At 39.2% G+C, this 14,158-nt stretch overlaps 1 protein-coding gene across 17 annotated transcripts in view; it reads right to left on the minus strand.

Moving 5' to 3' along the window:
- Positions 1 to 14,158, minus strand: part of LOC105482397 (ELKS/RAB6-interacting/CAST family member 2) — a 981,466-nt gene that overhangs the window by 943,807 nt on the left and 23,501 nt on the right. For all 17 annotated transcript variants that reach the window (XR_011620093.1, XR_011620095.1, XR_011620096.1 and 14 more), the window contains exon 2: positions 3,274 to 4,070. Coding sequence is in view for 12 of the 17 variants with exons in the window: in XM_071091912.1 (XP_070948013.1) it covers positions 3,274 to 3,930 (657 nt within the window). In the remaining 5 variants the exon portion in view is untranslated. The remainder of the gene's footprint in view (positions 1 to 3,273; positions 4,071 to 14,158) is intronic.

Consider the following 14,158-nt stretch of genomic DNA (forward strand, 5'->3'; position numbering starts at 1 on the left):
CACCTACTTCAGATGACTGATGGAATCACTAAATAAGATAACGTACACAAAGCACTAAGCACTATGCCTAGCACACAGTAGGACCTCAACAAATGTCTACTGGTAGCACTAGCAGCATAATAGAAAAAACAGCAGTAGCAGAAGATTGCTCCCCAAACTTTATTTCACCTAGCTCCACTTTTGGACAAACATAAAAACCCCACTGGTAGTTATCCACCATATAGGTGTCTCTCCTCCCTTTCCTGGACAGAAGAGAGGACTCCACCTCCTACTCCCTTCATTTATGTCACTTTCAGTTCAAGGAATTAAAGAACCAATGTGCCATCTTCAGTCACTCTCTTCCCCTGCTGTAGCAACCTTTGAAACCATGCATCAAGATGCAGAAATCCTGGATCCTGAGTCACTGCACGGAAAAGACCTGTCCCACAGAGTCACCTGACCTGCTTCATACTTTAGGCAAATAAGAAATAAATCTCTAATATGTAAATTCACTGAGATTTGAAGTTTGTTAGTTACTGCAGCAAAACTTACCCTATCCTGACCAACAGGTACTCCTATACTTCTAAAAGGGATCCTAATATACTTCCAAAAAGAGAAGACAGTCTTTTTTTAATAACTTGTTTTTTGTCAATCTTTATATTTTTTACTTTGTAAGACATCATATTGCAAGTAAACTGACTTTTCAAAATCTCCATACTTCTTCCTCATTTTACATTTTTTAATCTAAAAGAGAAAATTGCATTTTACTTGTATTAAATATACAGATTAATACTGGAGCTTTCACTGAGTCATATGTCACACAGTCACATTTCACCTACAATACCAAGGTATCCTGTGATCACAGTACAGACCAGAACAAGAAAGGGATAATGGAAGTGCCCTCAAGCATTCACACACTCCTAGCTTATGGCAACATGAGACAGTTAAGTGGAATTATGGATATCACCTATTCTAAACTGAACTAACCCTCATGAAATGGACAAGTGGCGCAAAATGTTTTTAATAAAAGTGAAAAAGGTTTTATATGTCACTAAAATGTATCTCAGTGTATTATTTTGCTCTATCTCATCTACATTTAACTCTTTGTGGATGTCATAGAAGACACATAATACATTGGCAGCATACTGCATCCTGTAATTTATAAATAAATATACATGTATAATTGGGGTCTGTGCTCAAAGATAAATTTAATGAAAGAAGCATGAGATAAGTCACTTTGGAGCTAACAGTTTGGAGCAGAGCTTTCAAACTTTTTGTCCCTGTTTGCACCATTCCTAAACTGCTTTAACCATTTTCCAAAAAATTAAAATGAAGAGAAAACCAGTATAAAACTGGGGGAAAATGTGCATTGTAGAAACAGGTTCATAAAGACTTTATGAACCAGCAAAATCAGAAAGAAGCAGAAATGATACTGAAGAGCATCATTTTAGAGTGAAGAACAAAGCTTTTGGTTCCAACTATGAACCAAAAACTAGCTTTGGCTCTGTTAGATAATCAAAAGGATAAGGTGATTGTTTTCTACACATAGAAGAAGGACAAAAGGCAGATTTTCATATAGATCACAAATGCTTCTACAGGCGCTTAAACTCCAAAGGAGAAGTTGCCAGGGAAACAGTTAGGAGGGTCAGCAGATGACTCCAAGAAAGGCAGAGCACTTCATTAGACCAACATCAAAGCCAGTAACTGGAAAATCACTTGTTCAGTCAACTAAGAGTTATGTCAATTTCCTTCAGAAAGTTAAATAATATCTGGGAATTTTTGAGCCATGTGGTATCACATTCCATATGCCCTAGCTCTTAGCACTTCTATAAGCACCAACTGCAGATGAAGCTGGGGCCAGGTGTGCAATCCCAGAACTTTAGAATTACTCCTTGAAGCCTGGAGTTCAAGACCAGCCTTGGCAAAATAGCAAGACCTTGTCTCTACAGAAAAAATAATAATTTTAATTGGCAGGCTGTGGTGCTATGTGCCTGTAGTCCCAGCTACTCAGAAAGCTGAGGCGTGGAGGATCATCTGAGCCAGGAGGTCAAGGCTGCAGTGAGCTATGATCAATATCACTACACTCCAGCCTGAGCAACAGAGCAAGACCCTGTCTCTGAAAAAAAAAAAAAAAAAAGGAGAGAGAGATAGAGAGAGAGAGAGATATGAAGCTGGAGTTTAAACCCAGGTATGTCTGATTCCAAAGTTCTTATAAAAATAGCAGCATTTTAGGAAATAGAGTAGGCATTAAAAAAAAAAGAAAGAAAATAGCAGCATAAAAAAACAAGCCTGACAGAATAGGTAGGATTTGGGAATGAAGACTGGCTGGGATTGAAAGAGAGGTGGCAGGAAAAGCAGGTTCTGAGAAGGCCACCAGTGGAAGGGAGCAGCAAGAGCAAGGGCATGGCAGTGCAAAACCTTGGGTGTGTGCAGGAATTACCAGGCAGTGATGCAGAAAGCACAGATGTAGAGGGAGGTGGCACAAGAAAAGGCTGGAAATGTTGGCCCAGGCCTTCTGGTAGAAGTGCTATGGGCTCAGTCAAGAAGGTAGACTTTATTCTGGAGGCAATGAGTAATCACTGAGGGCTTTAAAGCAGGAAAATAGCATAACTGCAGATAGACACCAGGAACCTGTTCTTCCTGTGGCATGAAGGATGGATCAAAGAAGAGTATGAAGGTGACTTGCACATAGTTGATAATTAATTAATGCTGCATGGATGAAGGCAAAAACACCAAGTTAAAATTTATTGTGTATCTCTAACAAAGCAAACCCATTTGATCCCATTCCATTTCATATTGTTCAGTTTGCTACTTAGAGAACAAACTTCACTCATTCTAGAAGGAAATAATGGTGCTGGTGCTTAAAAATAAAAATCAATTCACCAGTCAAATGTGGCCCTCTAAATGTTGCCGTTAAAGTGTTTGTTCTTACAGAAATTAACATTTTCTTCTTCTATTCAGAAGGAGGTACATCTGAACAGCTGTTGCAACTGCTGAAAAAGAAAACAAAATTAGCCAAGTACAAAAGTTAGGCAATGAGGAGTGATCCTCCCCACCCCACCCCTCTCCCCATCTGCAACCATGTGAAAAGGTTATTGGAAAATAAGGAAATCACAAGCTGTAATGGTATATTTCCTATGCTCTCTCATAGTGTCCAAGTCAAACACATACTAAGCCATAACCTTCTTGATGATGCCAAACTTTCTTCTGCACAGGTCGTGGTACCATCTGCAAAGCATCAACTACTCAGTGAGAAGCCAAGGCTGAAAAATACTGAGATGAGTCATGACCTACCTGATTTTCTTCATGGGAAACCCTCATCTGCTCCTTGAGGACAGACATCCGCGCTGCCTCTTCTTTCCTCAAGACTCTCTCCTTCTTAAGCTCAGGACTCCAGAAAGTCTTAATACTGTTCATGGAAGATCCCAACTTGCTGTCCTTGATGTCGAGCTCTTTCCGGAGGAGGTCATTCTCTCTCTGCAGTTCTTTCAGCTGGGCCTGAAGATCTAACATTGTGCTGTCTCTTACCTGCCTCAACATGGAGGGGACCTGGTGGTGGTGATGATGGGATGAGCCAGTCAGCCCACCATGTTGATCTGTGTATGAAAGGACATCTGTGTGGGAAAGTCCAGCAGAAGCAATATTGGGACTACTACCCATGGCTGTGACACGGCCTCCATATACTGCTCGATTCGTAGCCCTTCCCAGAGTCATAGTGCCCTTTGGGTAAGTTGTTGAAGCCACCCCTTCATGATCACTCAGATACATGGGTCCAGACGTAGCATAGGCTGCATTGAGGGACTGGATATTCTCCATAGACAGAGTCTTGCCTGTTCCTCCACCTCCCCCGCTACTTGTTCTTCGGTGGCCCAAACGAGGGGACCTTGGCAAACGAGGGGATCTGGAAGGGCTACCTTCCAGATTGGTGATTGTTCTTGCACTTCCATACATTTTTCTTGTATTATGAGGTGTTACTGAAGAGAAGAAATGCTATACTAAGTTGGGGTTTGAGCTAATATTTCCACGATTGTCCAGAATTTTCACCGCATTCTTTTCACAGTCCGTACCAGAAAATAACTCCACTCAAAGATCTACAGAGTGAAAAAAAGAATAATTAAAAACAAAATTCTTTGGAACTCTAACTGTATATTTTTAAATATATAAAGATAATAATAGATGAACCTATGTAGATAGGTGATTAATAATAGACAGATAGAAAGAGCCACACCCATAATGTTCATTTAGAAAGAAAAGCAACTCTAAAACTTTACTACTACAGGTGAAAGTTTTATAAATTCCCCCCACCCTGCCCCTAAGCAAGATAAAAATTCTCAAAGTAAAAAATAAGGTCTATTCCTTAGGAAAATGAAGCTCTCAATATTGGTTTGTGCTAAGGTTAGAGTTGGAACCTCCAGAAAATTCCCACGGAATTCCCCATCATGGAGACCTCAGCTATAAAAAGACCCCTCCTTTGGGGCATAACCCCCATACATATGTGGCTTGAAAGTGACTCTGAGAAGCTGTTGCTTCCTGGGATGTCAAATATTTGGTATTCATGTTGTTACCTTCGCCTCCTGTACTCATTACAAACATCACTAATCTATCACAGTCCTCTTTTCCACAGGTTCAGAATTCTTCTCAACACAACACTCTAGATGGCTTACCACTAATCAACTGGCATTGACACATGAATTCAAACCTACTGGCTATCCTGGAGTTAGAAGAAAAAGAGGTAACTCAACCAATGGGATGCCTAAACACATAGCCAGATCCTCAATGATATTACCAGAGAAAACAACAGTCCTATCTCATTTCCCTTTCACACATATCTTTCAGGCTGTCCTCTTGAGAATTATTTCCCATTTCGGTTGACCTTAATATTCATATTAACCACTTCATGTCTGTACAGAAATGGCAAAGGAGAAGAAGTTCCCATCATGGTTACTGAAGTATATTAGTGAAGATTTTATGTAGCAGGGTTACAGCATTGTGAGTATCCCTTCAATTTTAGCACCCATATAGCCTTAATGGGGTGCATTATGGCCTCCTGTTCTTCCTCTCAGGAAGTCTTTACTGTATTTTATTTTTCTTCAGCTTTACAACAATAAGAGATCTTACAATACCATCTAGTATTGTAAGAAATAAGATGATGTTTATAAAACACCTAGTTTTGTACCTAGTATCAAATAGTCAATAAATAAATTTTGAAGGTAAATGTCTCAATGAGATAAGTACATTAATAGCAATATACAGGGGTATCTTTTATTTTCACCTGCCTTTCCCCTCTCCCAAATACACACTTTCTGATAATACTGTCACTATTTTCCTTAGAGAAATTCTTCCAAACCCGCTATTCACAGTTCATTGGGTTTAGGTAAGGTTGACTCCCTTCACTCTACCATCCTGGATGGTGCAAGGGGTGAGAACATGACCCACACCTGGTCAACCATCATATTGTATCCTCCAGACATGGTAGCTAGTTTAGTGATGGGCATGTGACCCACATTGGTCCAACAAGACTCCATACTATGATTCTAGTGGGAACAGCTGGGAAAGATAAGCTCTTCTTCAGCTGGAATTCCTTACTTTCAAGATAGAACTGTGAGTATTACAATGTGGAAAGGGCCTCCCTGAGGGTGAAGAGAATACAAAGGGAACCAGAGCTAAACTTCAAAGAGTGTGAAACCAGGTGACATCACTTCATACTCCAGATCCAGGAGTCATAGAAGTTATCATCATCTATCATCTATACATCTGTTCCCCGGCCATTTTAGTTACATATGCCAGGTGACTGATTGCATTAAAGCTCCCAATTTTTTACTCCTTTTTTTATGTATGTCTTGGCAGTGTTTTCCCAATGTGATGCTGGGTTCAGTCATGTGACTTTATTTGTCCAGGAAGGTGATAACAAATGTGAAGTAAGCAGATGCCTTAAGCAACATGTATGTTTACTCTCTTGCTCATTTTCCTCCACCATAGCAATTAGAATATTCCCAATCTAGCCTGATGGAAGATGAGAAATATAAAATAGAACCAAGTTGTCCTAGCCAACAGCCAAGCAGCCCCAAGATGTGTGAGCAAGCCCAGCCAAAGTCAGCAGAACTACCTAGCCAACAAGACACTGCCTACAGGGGCATGAGCGAGCCCAGCTGAGATCAACTAAACACCACACTTATGCACTTGATAAATGCTTCTTAGTATGTCACTGATGTTTTGTGGTTGATTGTTTTGCCACATTACAGGATCAATGGATAACTGATGCATTTGTCTATAAATTTCCTTTTTGCTACATTGAATTCTAGATGAGATTTCTGTCACTTACACTGACACATACAATATGAAAAAATGTTTTCTATAAAGGTTTCCCCTTTCCCTAAAGAGGTCTTTAAAAATTATACACCTGTTTCTAACTAAAGAACTTCATTTCAAATGTTTATGTTGCTCAGGGCTTAATTTTGTTTTTCTTGGAAATACACAAAAACCATTTTGTATCTAAGATTTTTACATGAATAATCTATAGTGTAAAAAAGAGGGGATCAATAGTTCTAACATAAGAATTCAGTGACATAAATGATGAGAGAGACAGTGGAATAAGGGAACAGGCAGTTATATGAATATTTAATAAGACAGAAAGATGTTCATGACATATTGGTGGCAGGGGGAGCAGACAACAAAACAATTTTGTGATTTACTCACACTGTTATAAAACACACAAATACACACACAATCACCAGCAGAGAAGGCTGGAATGACACACATCAAAATGTTATCAGTGGTAGAATTCCAAGAGGTTTTCATTTTCTTTTCATTTGCATACTCTAAATTTTCTACAATTGAAACTGACCCAATTGTCCCAAAGAGCTGATGTTAATGGTTTCTTTGAAAAAACAGATAAATCGACCTCCCAGTTTTAAAACTTGAGAAAGTTGCATTTGTCTTATCTGAGTTCCTTTCTAAGGAAACCAACCATCAGGGCTCCCAGATAGTGTCAAGGGGCTCAAACTCACCAGATCACTGCATTTGGACAATGAGACGTCAGACCCCTCATCTGTCATAATTGCCTTGCCCTATCTACTTCCTGTTGACCAACTCCTCTTCCTTATCCCTCTCTATTTCCTGTTTTTCCACTCATGATTACATTTCTTTCCTGCTATATAAACACTTATGTTAGTCAGTCAAGGAGATGGATTGGAAACTGATCTCCCATCTCCTCAGCTGCAGCACCTGATTAAAGCCTTCTTCTCTGGCAATACTTGTCTCAGTGATTGGCCTTCTATGCAGCAAGCAGCAGGACCTGGACTGAACCTCTGGTGTTTTGGGAACATAATAATGATATATACTTTTGTTATTTAAAAAAATGATTTTCTTTCTATGGTTCCAACAGTTAAATGAATGTATCTTTTCTGTGCTTAGAATCTAGATGTCCAGGTTCTAACTGGGCCACCACTTACAGAGATGTCTTCCTAGAAAAAGTGATGAAACCTAACTTGTCTTCCTCTATCTGCTCCCTTTATATCTAGAGATACACATTTCTAGATAGATCTGTGACTAGGCTTGAGGTCCCCGAACACCATAAATTTACACCCACACAGATTTAATCTTCAGTGAATTTACCTGCCTACCTGGCCAAGGCTTTGGAGAATTGCAATAACCAACAAACAAAAAGTTAGTTTGCTCCCTTTGGAAACACACACACATGTAACATATAACATGAAAAGATGTATTATCATATTTGAAATAATGTTTCCTTATTTAAAAAGCAATATACATTGCCACTGGCCCATAGATTTCTTGAGTTCTCCTTTTCTAGGTTTAATATCAGATGTATGCTAGTATCATAGATAGATTGAGAAGCTTTCCATTTTTCATATGTTCTGGAACAGTTAGCATAATGCCAGTCTTCTCGATTCCTGAAATGTTTTGTAGAACACACACATAAAACTGAATGGGCTTGGCAGGGCATGTTGACTCCTGCTGTAATGTCAGCTACTGAGGAGGCTGAGGCAGGAGGATTGCTTGAGGACAGAAGTTCAAGACCAGTCTGGGCAATATAGCAAGACCCTGTCTCTAAAAAAAATGTTTTTTTAATTAGCCCAGTGTGGTGGCATGTGCCTGTAGTCCCAGCTACTTGGGGAGAGTGAAGCAGGAGGATCTCTTGAGCCCAGGAATTTGAGGCTACAGTGAGCTGTGACTGCACCACTGCACTCCAGCCTGGGCGACAGAGGGAGAGACCCAGTCTCTTTAAAAGAGCAAAAAAACACAGAATAAGATTAGTTGGTGATTATCTTTTAATTTTTTCACTATGTTTACTGGTCTATTTGGGTTCGCTACCTATTTTGTGTCAATTATCATTAAAACATCTCTTCACAGTCTATTCCACGTATATTTTTCAGTCTTATTGGCATTGCTTTGTATAACTTTTCTTTAAAAAATTTTAAGTCATCTTCAGTTATGTCCCCATCTCATTTCCGTTGTTTGTGTTTTTTCTATTTCCGTTGATGACAATACAACAAATGTTTCTCTATTTTCTTAGAGTTTCAATGATATAGCTTTTGGTTTTATTGATGTATTTTACTGCATCTTGTTTTCCATTTCATTGATATCTCTCTATCTTTAATAAAATTTCTACTTCCTTTATATTATTTTTGCCCTTTGCATTGAATGTTCATTTCTCTGTAATCACATTTCCTAATGAATGCATATAAGATTATACACATGGCTGCATATTCCAGAATTGTATGTATAAACCCTTACTGTCATTTGTAAATACCTTGCTGTTTTTATTTTTGAAATTTTTCTATCCCAGGAATTATTGAGAATAATATATTTAAATGTCAAAGTGGACAGAAATGTTGTGGTAAAACTTTCTGGTTCACATTCTATAGCATTGGGATCATAAAATGTAACACATATATTTTCCAATCTTTGAAATTTGTCAAGACTTTCTAATTGGCTTATTCGTTTTCTTAAATATTAAAACAACTAATAGATTATTATAGAAAATTTAGAAAACACAACTATGCATAAAGCAGAAAATGAAAACACTCTCAATCCTGTCACTCATAGATAACCTCTGTTAACAAGTTAGCATAATACCAGTCTTCCCTATTCCTGAAATGTTTTGTAGCACACACACATAAAACTGAATGCAGCCAGGTGCGGTGGCTTATGCCTGTAATCCTAGCACTTGGGGAGGCCGAGATGGGCGGATCACACAATCAGGAGATCGAGACCATCCTGGCTAACACGGTGAAACCCTGTCTCTACTAAAAGTACCAAAGATTAGCTGGGCGTGGTGGCGAGCAACTGTAGTCCCAGCTACTCGGGAGGCTGAGGCAGGAGAATGGAGTGAACTCAGGAGGTGGAGCTTGCAGTGAGCCGAGATCGCGCCACTGCACTCCAGCTTGGGCAACAGTGCAAGACTCCATCTCAAAAAAAAAAAAAAAAAAATGAATGGGCTTGGCAGGACATGTTGACTCCTGTTGTAATCCCAGCTACTCAGGAGGCTGAGGCAGGAGGATTGCTTGAGGACAGCAGTTCAAAACTAGCCAGTATGTATTATGTTACTTCCAATTCCTTTTAAGTGTGTGTGTGTGTGTGTGTGTGTGTGTGTGTGTGTAGTTTTAGACAAAGTCAGACAATATAAAGACTACATAAATCAAACTATATAAATACTATATAAAGTCTTGTATTTTCCTTTTCCTCCATGTTTTATCTTAACGTCATCTCCATTTCCCACTTAACATAGATGCCACAAAATATTTTTATAAAACATGATTTTTAACAGACACTATGAGTCCCCAAAGATGGTCATCAAAATTCGTCTCCTTCCTATACAGAATTGCCTCTAGTTCCGTTAGCTCCATCAAGAAATTGATTCTATTTCCCTTGTCCTTGAATCTGGACTGGCCTTGTGACCCGCTTAGACCAACAAATGTAGTAGAAGTGACACTGTTCCAGCTCTGAGTCTAACCCTAAAGAGGCCTGACAGTTTCTGGTTTCGCTCTCTTAAAACTCAGCCGCCATGGTGCAAGGAAGTCCAAGCTATCTTGCTAAAATGAGGAGCCACACAGAACAGCCCTGGAAGATGAAACACCACATAGAGAGAGAGGCCACATGAAGGAGAACCAAAGCCAAGAGTCAGCACCAAAACACCAATCCAGTGAGACAAGCTAACTTGGAGCTTCCAGCCCAGCCCAGCCACTGTCTTCAATCAGCTGCATGAATAATAGCCATCACTATATGTAACAAGACCACCAATTAACCCACTGAATGGTGGGAAGTAATAAATTATTATTTAAAGCCCCCCTCCAAGTTTTACAGATTTTTGTTACACAGCAAAATAACTGAAACAGTCACTTAATGCGTCATTGAGTAGCTCTCTAATCATTTATTTAACTAATCACCTACTATAGAACACTTAGGTAATTATTTTTAAATGGAAATATCATAATTAATATTTTGATTGATAAAGCTTTATGATATTCTGATTGATAAAGCTTTTCAATGTTCTGTTTGAGCAATATTCAGATTGATAAGCTCTTAATTCCTTAGGATAAATTCTTTTTTTTTTTTTTTGAGACAGAGTCTTATTGTGTCTCCCAGACTGGAGTGCAGTGGCACAATCTCAGCTCACTGCAACCTCCACCTCCCAGGTTCAAGCTAATTTTGGTATATTTAGTAGAGACGGAATTTCACCATGTTGGCCAGGCTGGTCTCAAACTCCTAACCTCAAGTGATCCACACGCCTTGGCCTCCCAAAGTGCTGGGATTACAGGTGTGAGCCACCATTCCCGGCCTTCCCTAGGATAAATTTTGAAAGAATTATAAAATAAAAAGGAAACAGCTGGACACAGTGGCGTGTGCCTGTAGTCCCACTGCTTGCGAGGCTGAGGCAGAAGGAAATTTTGAGCCCAAGAGTTCAAGACTAGCCTAACAAAGTGAGAACCCATCTCTATAAAATTAATTAATTTTTTAAAAATCAAAATGCAACAATTTATACTCACATCCTTACTCTTGACTCTCCTTCACAGCTTCTACTCTACTCTCAACATATCCCAGAAGCCACCATCTCCTCTTGAGGCCACAAAAAAATCCCCGAATTACCAAACTCAGGACTTCAGCACTACATATTCAGTAAATACACCTTAAGAAGTATTTTTACTTTATTTTTAAGACAGAGTATCACTCTTGTCACCCAGGCTGGAGTACAGTGGCACGATCTTGCTTCACTGCAATCTCTGCCTCCCAGGCTCAAGTGATTCTCGTGCCTCAGCCTCCCAAGCAACTGGAACCACAAGCACACACCATCTCACCTGGCTAATTATTGTATTTTTTGTAGAAACGGGGTTTTGTCATGTTGCCCAGGCTTGATCTTGAACTCCTAAGCTCAAGTGATCCACCCACCTCAGCCTCCCAAAGTGCTGGGATTACAGGCGTGAACCACCGTGCCCAGTCAAGAAGTATTTATTAAGTACCAACATTGTGCTACTCCAGCTCTGCCTTAGACCAGTACTTCCTGAACAGTCTGACAAATGTTCAGATAAACAAGGCTACTGAGGTTTTCATTTTAACCCAAGATGTCTCAGAGACTTTCAGGACACTCATACATATTGTGACTATCCCAAAATTAAGTATATAATATAGTTTTTCCAAAATTTATTTGACAACAGAATCCTCTTCCCTTCAGAATACCTGAAAACATTTCACTGAACACTTGAATTTACTCATGCAATAAATATTTTTTAAGCATCAGCTTAACTCCCACTGTTGAATGCTGGGAATAAGGCAGCAATTGAGACAGACACAGCTTCTGACTGTGGGAAGTTTGGTCCCTGGAATGGACTTTCTCCGTAAGAGCTTTCTTCACCTCAGATATAACAGGATTTGAGAGGAAGATGATTACAGGACTAGGCACTGCTTTAAGGGCAGGGACATGAAATCAACCCCAATCAGAATTGACCTCTAACAGGAAAAGATAGAAGATCAAAATAATGACGGGTTGAAGTTTCAGCCCTACTAGGCCAGGAAACAAATGTAATTCTGTATTTATTTTTCACACTTTGACAAAGAAGCCAGATTGTTAAAAGGAATACAAGTCAGCCATTGACAGGCTGCAGTAAGAGGCTGCGGAAACACATTGTTGCTTATACCACCAAGATCACAGTGGACAAGAGATTATGTTCAATACCACCAAACTTATCAAATCAAACAGGAAATTCACAGACCATCAAAATGGTAAAAGGATAATGTCTTCACCACTATACATCTGCTTCTTAACAATAAATTTTAGTTAGTGGCATAGGCTCACCACTATTTGGGAATTAGTTTCTCCCACAAAATTTATAAAGAGCAGGGGTGGTTTCCTGGGACCATTTCACCCCTGGCTGCAGCACATAGAGTGATACCAATTTCATGGAACAAGGAAAGAATCAGTTGACAACATAAAGCAAAGGCTGGTCCCCATGGCTGTCATGTCCCCCTAAGCCTCATAATTCCTACTTATTCTACTGAGTCACTCACACACAGTCGCGCCCCCCCCCCCCCACCCCGCCATGCCCCACCTGGCTGTGTTTCATCTCCCAATATATTTTAAGGAACTTGTTTTGACACTCGTGGTTTTTGTTTTTGTTTTGGGTTTTGGTTGTTGTCTCCTAATTTCTCATCTGTCCTGATTTTTTTCTAATTCTATAAAATGAATCTCTGAGAAAGAGCAAAAAGATCAACTTTATTCAGCAATCAATAATGCAATCATGTCTTCCATTGCCCATTACTGACTTAAAGAAAATTATTTTTAAGCTTTTCCACCCACCTATAAATGCGTTTTAGGAAAAAAGGTAGCAGTTAAGATCTTACAGTTTCAAATACTTATTATAAAGCCAAGACAGGTTCAGTCATTGGACTTTTCTGTGAACTCTTTAAAAATACCTGCTATTCTTATATGTTTGTGATGTGCAACTGTAAGAAGGGTAAATTATTAATTAGATCAAACTGTGTACAGAAACAAACAAATGTTGCTGACATCAAAAAAATTTATAACACCCGAGAAATTAGTTGCTCATCACCCTTCACTTTAAAAGCACCTCATGAATAAAATTCAAAGTCCAAGGGTAAGTTTCGCTTATGGCTCAAACAAAACAAAAGATGGCTTCATGAACCTATAAAAATGCTTTCTCTAATTGCATATGGATTCATAAATAAGATATACACTCATCCACTCACCCTCTTAAAAGGTTGAACTATAAGCTCAGAAGGGAAAAGGCAGGGGAGAACCTCGATTCCTGTCTAACTCAAGTATCTCAGACTATCATGGTCTGGAACGGTCTATTTTAAGACAAAAGCACTTCCTGCTATCTGCTCTAAATTAGGTTAAGTTTATTTCCACAGATCTCAGCCTTAGCCCATCACCTGAGGCCTGCTGACAGACTGTGTGAGCTGAGATCATCAGTATCTCCCAAGATTTTGCCAACTTAAAATATCCTTTTTTTTCTAATCAGCATCCCTAACTTTTCCAAAATTCTGTGTCACAGACTACTAATTCTAAAAACCTTTCTAAAGGAAGACACAATGAAAAACAGATCTCAAACAAGCAGTGGCCGCCCAGGAGCCAGATGTTACCTGCAGATGTGCTGTGTATAGCTAGCACAGTGTTGTTTAGAATTTCTATTAATAGTTGCCAACAAAGATAGACATTTCACATTAAAATCCAGATTCTGACGTTTCCTTAAAAATCTGAAAATCTAACAATGTCAGGCTCACCTTTCTACATGGCAATAACTGGTTGGAGCAACCAGCAGCTGCCCCTTCAAGAGAGGACATGCACCCTCCAGTTTGCCACAGTCCCTTCCACTCCCTATTATCTTATATTCAGTCTGATTCCTTTTCTGCCTGCTTCCTCAATAGGTATTTACATTTTTTACCATTCTACTCACATATAAAATCTTAAACAATTCATTCTTTCACCATCAACTTCCAATCCTTTACCAAATCTTATTCATTCTACCTCCAAAATTGCTCTTGAATCTTCTCCGTTGTTTCCACTGCTCTTGAACCAATGTGACTCCTGCATAAGCTACTTCATACCTCCTAAAGCTTCTCCTCTTATCATCTTCTACTCTTATTTCCAAAATATCAGCTAAACTGTTTTAAGATACAATTACAATCACAAAATATCTCCCCT

This window comes from Macaca nemestrina, chromosome 2 (assembly GCF_043159975.1).
Source record: "Macaca nemestrina isolate mMacNem1 chromosome 2, mMacNem.hap1, whole genome shotgun sequence".
Classification (NCBI taxonomy): domain Eukaryota; kingdom Metazoa; phylum Chordata; class Mammalia; order Primates; family Cercopithecidae; genus Macaca; species Macaca nemestrina.